The sequence below is a fragment of the Perissodus microlepis genome, chromosome 1, assembly GCF_051167445.1.
Source record: "Perissodus microlepis isolate ML-2025 ecotype Zambia chromosome 1, ASM5116744v1, whole genome shotgun sequence".
Lineage (NCBI taxonomy): Eukaryota > Metazoa > Chordata > Actinopteri > Cichliformes > Cichlidae > Perissodus > Perissodus microlepis.
The window spans coordinates 10,114,609-10,122,389 of NC_140461.1; the positions used below are offsets into that span (position 1 = coordinate 10,114,609).

A 7,781-nucleotide genomic window follows, 5' to 3' on the forward strand; every position below is an offset into this window, starting at 1 on the left:
TACAAATAAAACCTGGTATTCAGGAGGGGTTTGTTTTTTCTTCCAGACAAACATAAGGCTTAAGTATTCTTTTAGATCTGTAGTTTTCTGATCATGATAAAAGTATATATATAAATATGGTTAGAGTAAGGAATATAAACAAGAATCTGCAAGTACGATTGCACTGACTTGTGCTCTACTACAGAGTAACTTGTATCCTTTTTTAATTGCTTCCTCTATCCCTGATGATGACTGATTAAAAATAAATACATAAAAATGATGGCGGTGGAGTAGCAACAACTTTTTGGCTGCCTGTAGAAGTTGGGAAAACCTAACCTAATCTAACCTTCTAACATTTAATAAAACATTTCAAAACATCTGAAAATTGTACTGTCAAAAAGCTGAAAATATGGCTGTTTTACATATCTCTGTAAAAGCAGGTTGTCTGGATCTATAAGCATTGCTCACTCATCTGATTCATACCTCACTGTTTCATCAAAAATAATAAAACACTGTCATAATGGCCATTTCCTTTTTCTTCTTCCTCTGCAGTTTATCTTCTTTGTGTTTATGTCAAGAACGTAATGGAAATGGTGTTATGATATTGTGAAGTTCTCTAGCCTTTTTTGTATATGTATTTTTTTTTTTTAAATTGCTCGTTCAGTTCCCTTTTCTGTGAATTTTGACTCAAGAGAAAGAAATGAACACAAGTGACCCTGTGAGATGATGTTGAATTTGATGTAAATAATTATAAAATAAAATTTTGCAAAATATGATTTTAACAGGGGAAATAATAGCGGACTATGGTTTGTTATCCAATAAGTTTTTGCTGTAGCTTAGTGGCGTTTCAGAAGAAACAGGCACTTGTGTGGACAAAAGGCATCGTTTCTAAGACTTACTGTTGCCCGTGGGTGTTTAAAACGGCATTTCTCAAAGCCTGGACCGTGACAACTCCGACCATTTTATCTCTATGAAGAATCTCTAACAGGAGATCTTAATTTCCAGCACGTGGCTCTTTAGCGCCCCTTGGAGAGAAAGCCCGTAATCGCAGATGCGTCTCCTGGGGAGTCAAAGCCATTCATCAGCCAGGGAAATTAAAGGCACTGGAAAATTTGGCTCAAGGTATCAGTCGTGACAGCGGGAAACTTACACTTCTCTAGACAAGCAGAAATGGGCAGATCATATGACTCAGTTAGACCGATCACCTCTGTCACTGCCAACGCAAAAGTGGCGAGTGTAGAAGAGAAATAAACAGATCTCTTACCTACCGGTAACATCTCAACACACGAAAAGAGGGTAAAGCTTGTTTATGTTTATGGGAGAGAGTGAGACAACTGGTAATGGCTGAGCTCCTAATCTAATAAGGCTTAAAATTATTTCTAGTTTCATTCACTGTGAGGCAGCATCATTCCTTACCCATCTTTCAAGTGAGCATCATTCAATTAAAATGCAATTCTCGTCGCCCCCATGCACGGATATTTAATTAGACTGGGGAGCACGGCTTCCAATGTCTTTTTTTCTAGCATAGCTCTTCGGATTTCACCTCTAAGGCATATTTTCACTCTGTTACTCGTTGGTTAAACAAGGGCATGTATCCATTTGTTAATTGATACAATTACGCATTACGCGTAATGGTCACGTAGGTCTCCAGGCGCGCATCAATCACTGGTCTATTGACCTGCCAAAAACCCCTCTAACCGTTCCTACTGGGACTGCCCCTCTCTCTAATAGAGAAAGATAGAAACATCATCGTCATTAACTCTGGGATGGACCTCTGGCCAAAGAGCCAGAAGCGAACAAAGGTCGAGATTAAAAAAAAAAGTATTAGAGGTCCAGCCATCTATAGCTGTGATACACTGTAAATAATACAAACCGTTTTAGGTATCAGTTTTATCTAAGCAGACAATAGTGCAGACTTTTCTAGTTTAGGCAACATGTGTTATTTCTATTTGTCTAGATAAAGTGAAAAAGTAATGAAATATCTCACAAGACACCCTAAACATCCCCAGTGTTTCTCTCTCTCTCTTTTCTAGTTTATTTAACTTCACAAAGGGTTTCCATATTGCATTGTTACAATTCAATAATAATGAACAGTGGTGCAATTTTCCGAGACTTTACCTCAGAAAATCGGTAAAGAATTCTATTACAAAAGCGGAACAAGGCTGTGTACAGTGCACCTTAAGAAAACCCTGTGTTGGACGTGATTGGCAAAGACATTATTCTATCCTTGGTACCCTGCCGTTCCGGGATTACAGTGACGTCACGCTGATACCCTTGCATGGATGAATGCTAAAGAACTATAGAGCCACAAATAATAGCACAAGCAGAGTCCATATCTTGGAAGACTTACGTTATCCTTTAAGCCTCCTTCAGCTAACACAACAACAATTTTTTTTGCACTTAATGACGCTTAATTTCATTTCTTATTGGGTCCTTGGGGGGATTATTCATTCATATAAAACAATCTGCAGCTGGTGTCAGCCTAAAGTCTCCCTCCTATGAGTGAAGTCATCTATTATTGAGCGAAAGGCCGTGCGTGGAAATGTGTGTAAGACGGTGGATTTGAAGTAGAATTGGTTGCAATCGATCAAGGGTGAAGAATATTCCTGATGGTAACAAAAGAAGCAGCTATGTCTTTCTCGCAATTTGGATATCCCTACAATGCAACTTCACAGGTAAGACACTTTGCTTTTCATTTACCCTAAATATAGTGTATACAGAAAGAAGACTAAATTCATATTTTTCCTTTATTTCACCAATAAGAAGGCTTTTAGTTTTTTGAGAAACATAAACGAAAGAGTGACTGCTTTGACAGTATTGACAGCTATTTTCTCGTGGAGCTTTTGTTGTTGAACCAAATATCGATATACACACACCCGTGTCCAATTACACTGAATTATGAATGAACTCACGTGTTTTTCTGATGACAATAGAGATGAATGTCACCTATCGCACACTACGAGGTGTAATTGGGCTGTTAAGCATGCTGTACACATAAGCAAACTTTCTGATGGAGTTGTTTTGACATGTAAGATTGGAGTATTTTCAAAGGCTTAAATCTTTATTAAACCGCTTTATTTACCTTTTTAATAAATTCTTATTGCTCCAAATGACAAGTTCGAAGAAGTTCAGGTCGATGAGGGGACAGAAGTTACTCTCCTGAAAAAGTTAACAGACAACTTCTCCGAGGACAACATTTTGACTTTTGGCAGAACGTAAACGTCAGATCGTTGCATTAACACTGAAATTGGGACTTTGCTGCAATTGCATTTTGTTTATTTATACGGAAACATTTTTTTTAATTCGGTGATAAAATGAAGCAGGTCACTTTTTCTTGTTCATCTTCATATCCGAAAACAACTATTTATGTCTTTTACATTCGCACGCAGTTTAAAGTAGTGAATTAAAACTGTTATTAAATTGTGGGGAGAAAAAAATAAGACAATGACATTTTATATCTTATCGTTTTATTTTTCCCTGCGACCTACTTTCTATCATTTCACGGATTCTCTGAAAAGTGACTTACCTTGAATTAAGGCAGGTCACAAGTAAAGGCAATGACACCTGAATCGTGATCATTCAAGAGCAGCAAACGAAATCAGCTCACATTTACCGGTTGCTTTAACATTTTAAGATACTAAAGCAACTAGACTAAGGCTAAGATTTTTGCAGAGCATAGCCCAGTCACTTCAGAGTTGTCACAGACATCCACATGAGAGATGAAACAGCCAGTGACCATGTCTATCCACAATTCTCTTCATGCAGTTTTTCGTGTCGGCAAACCCCAGTACGACTTGCTGCGATTCGATTTCCAGGTCGGTCTCTGACGGGACAGGCAGCTCCCAGACTGCCGCTGCCGCCGCCGCTGCCTCCTTTTGCTGCCCGTCCTACGAGAACCGGCTCTTGGCAAGCAGCCGGACGGAGCTGAACGCAGCGCTGGGGATGTACAGCTCTCCCTACGCCGCAGCGGCCGCAGCCAGCCAGAACTACGCCAACTACTTCCCCTACAGCACCGACCCATCCGCTATCTACTCCACTCTGGTGGGCTCATTTGATGCGCAAAAGGGGGAGGGGGGGTCTCAGGCTGATCGATCAGCTAGGTTTATCAATTTATCTCACACTGCAAACATATCCGTCTCGATAAGTCTTTTAATCCAACGGCAGCTCTTATCGCACTTCCCCTTCAAAGCAGCAAAAGAACGAGGAAAAAGAGACAGGTGAACGAGTCAAAGAGTCAAAAACGATTGATTCGAACAAAATTTACTATTAATTTAAAGTTAAACCCCCTTTTTGTGTTTTGTTTTAAAATATTGCCACTCGTTTCTGTAATTTTGGGGGTGGGGGGCATCAGATTCTTCAACTAGTAGAGCAAATTGTTTACTTTAAAAAAAAGTAGGAGTTTGAGTTGTTGCAGTGCAGCTGAAACTTTTCTTTCTATTTCCGTCTATATTAAAAAAACAAAATTAATTAAAGTTGACTGTCTATTTAAGTATTTTGCATTATGTCTAAAACAATATTGAACTAATATTATTAAAAAATGTTAACAACACATGTTTTTGGACATCACATCATACTTCAAACACAATGAAAATACATATGTGACAAATCGATGTCATGTATGGGAAATCTTTTCTGCCTCTAATAACTCATAGTTTGAATCATTTGCTTGTTATTCATTAGCATGGAACTAAGATACTTTATACATGAAATAACTTTCAGATATCTTCAGAATGCTAACATATTTAATCTAAACTTTCAGGATGTTTATAATGTATAACAACCGCCTTCTCTTTTACAGAATCCACAGTATGACATTAAGGACAGCACAGGCACTTTACACTCTGGCATTACTCAAACTGCTGCGTACTATCCTTATGATCACTCACTGGGACAGTATCAATATGACAGGTAAGTTTTACGTCATTAAAAACAACCATTCAATGGTGACACATTTAGATCTGAGGTCTGAGTCTAACTCTATAGTGGAACCTGGATCTGGTGAAACTGTATACATTTCAAACAACAGAGAGTAACAATAGAGGATACCTGAATTAGTAGTCTACTATATAATTTACCCTCTGCACTAATGGTGACTCTTTCCCTGGCTGAATGCGTGTGTGTGTATGTGTGTGTATTTCCAGGTACGGGACAGTAGATTTTAATGGCACAGCCAGAAGAAAGAACGCTACACGTGAAACCACCAGCACTCTGAAAACATGGTTGTATGAGCACCGCAAAAACCCCTACCCCACCAAGGGGGAGAAGATCATGTTGGCCATCATCACCAAAATGACACTCACTCAAGTATCCACCTGGTTCGCCAATGCCAGGAGAAGGCTTAAAAAGGAAAACAAGATGACCTGGTCACCAAAGAATAAGGCGAATGATGACAGGAAGGATGACCTCAAGAGTGAGCAAGACGGTGTTACCAAAGGTAATGATTTGCATTTTTTTTCTTGTTGGGAAAAAATGGTTTTCAAAGTTTAAAAATTATTTAATTGAATGTATTTATTATTTTTCCATGACAAACAGCATATTAAGAAAATAAAACCTGTTCTTTCATGTAGATTCTAATGATTGCAAGGATGAAAAGGATTTACATCTGAGTGATCTGGAGGATATGGATGACGATGACTGTGACAAGCTGGACAGTGACTGTGAAAAGGTGGCATCGGATGAGCACGACCTCCAGAGGACCATGGCAGGATCTGGAGCACCTCAAAAAAGAGACTGCAGCTCCGAACTACACCTGAGTTTAACTAACAGCTTTCACTCTTTCCCTTGTGCCATCAAGAATGTCACCACCCTTCCTCCTCTCCCGGCTGACTTCCTGGATCCTGTAGTGTCCAAAGCACCCTCCTCAACCAGCCCAGCCACAGGAACTGTGTCCCTGTCGCACTATGAAGCTTCAGATAAGCCACGGATTTGGTCTCTGGCTCGGACGGCAGCTTCGGGGGTCATTCTGAGCCCTCAGCAGCATGGCTCTGAGCTGAGGACAGGCAACTCAACCGGGGACTGCCAGCTACAGAGCACCAGACTTATCGGGGCTCCCACTGGACAATGTGCAGGCATTAGAGGCCTTCATGACTCTAGCAGTGTCACCAATGTTGAGAGCCCCTTTTCAGAGGGCTCGTCCTTGCACTCAAAGGTCTATGGCACTAGCAGCTATGGTCCCAAGAGCCTCCAACTTCACTGTTCATCCTATGCTGCACTCCCAGACACATGTCAGTACTCCACCATTGAAGGTATGTCTTTTACCTGCTGAGTTTCACATAACAGACAGATGTTTGTCTTTTTATAATGAGCCACAAGCATACTGTTTTGAGCACATTAATGTACACGAATAAAGCAAAACTTTCCATTTTTGTGTTCACAAACACAATTTATGAGTTACAAAGTGGTGAGGGACTTTCTGCCAACTTGTGCTTGAAGTAAGCTTCTTAGATTTGTTTTCACTTGGGTGTACAGGATTCTCCAGTGGCAAAGCCGAGACACAGTCATCTGACCTCAGTGAAACCTGTGGGACCGTGCAGGGTGACAAGGTCACTGCTTTCAGACCAGTGATGAAGAGGTGAAGCAGGTGAGAGTCTGCACTGAAGTGGAAAAAATCAGTGAAGTCATGACACACACATACAGCTTTTCACACACAAAGACAAGAGGCAAGGAAAAACATCAAACACTCACAAGCATGCACTTACTCTTTCTCTTTTTGTTTATATGTTGCTTATTTTTATTTTATTTTTTCTATCAGATTAGTGTCAAATATCATTCATAAACTCGGTCAAAAGTATTTCAGTTCTTCTTATGCTCAACTTCTCTTTGGAAATGTTTCATACCATAAAGTTTTTTTCCTTCTATTTTGTGCGTTTATTTCAATCCCTGCTGTTCTTCCTCCTAGATCGCTGGAAATATACCACAGTAACTATTGGGACATTTATTATGCACTAAATGACACACCGGCCAACTAGCGGCCTCAGTATGACACATGGGAACTACCTGGCGCTGCTGCAGTGTGAGCTGTCAAACTGTGGACGTGGCTATCATTTTGCACAACATTGTTTTTATGGTGTTAAAGACTTTATGCAAAAAATCTAGATGCAAATGTGTGAGACTGGCCGAATAAAAAAACGGCCGAATTTGTGTATGGCAATCGTGTAGTGTAGCAAACTTATTTATTTCTTTACGTATTTATTATTTTGTTATGTCGTCTGTTGGCTAATTATTTAACGTGTTTATTGATTGACTTTGTATCTCTTTTGAATATTTTGTTACAATTTTCTGTGGCTTCGTGTCATTTTGCCAGATGTAAAAAGAGAAAAGCTTGTCGGACTCAAAGCTGGCTATGAACGACTGGATCCGCTGTGGACTTGGAAATATGTTTTGTCCCTGTGTTAAAATGTGAGCTTCTCCTGTGTTTGCCATTCATGACATCTTTTCTAACAATACATTTTTTCCCAAGAGCTTTCGTTTTCTGTGCCGTGATTATTTATACAGCTTAACATCCAATCAGGCAATTAAAAAACATTTGCGTGTGCGGGTTTGATCAAAGTTTATCATCTTGACTCGATGTATAAAGCCGCTGCGCTGATGGAAGGTCATAATTCAGAGGAGGACGTGAGTGAAATCCACAAGTTGTGGAAGAAAGGGGACATCATCTCTCTATTGTCAGCATCTAATCAGAAGTGGCATCAAACACTTTGTTACTGTTCAGGCTAAGCAACGAGGGAGGAACATAGAATGAATGCTGCTTTGTCCCTTGTGAAGCGAGCCTCTGCACTAACTTACCATTGTGTTAATTAAAA

General features: G+C 39.8%; 1 protein-coding gene across 2 annotated transcripts; it reads left to right on the plus strand.

The window, feature by feature from the left end:
* The first annotated feature begins 2,237 nt into the window (after positions 1-2,237).
* On the plus strand, positions 2,238-7,439 carry irx6a (iroquois homeobox 6a). Of its 2 annotated transcripts, none has more exons than XM_084929380.1 (7): positions 2,238-2,654; positions 3,795-4,020; positions 4,778-4,887; positions 5,121-5,413; positions 5,547-6,224; positions 6,448-6,559; positions 6,878-7,439. In XM_084929380.1, the coding sequence occupies exons 1-6, from the start codon at positions 2,641-2,643 to the stop codon at positions 6,552-6,554; spliced, it is 1,428 nt and encodes a 475-aa protein (XP_084785506.1). In that variant the 5' UTR covers positions 2,238-2,640; the 3' UTR covers positions 6,555-6,559; positions 6,878-7,439. The 2 variants fall into 2 exon arrangements, with proteins under 2 accessions (XP_084785506.1, XP_084785498.1); XM_084929372.1 differs by having other exon boundaries at positions 2,239-2,654; positions 3,745-4,020.
* The last annotated feature ends 342 nt before the right edge of the window (positions 7,440-7,781 follow it).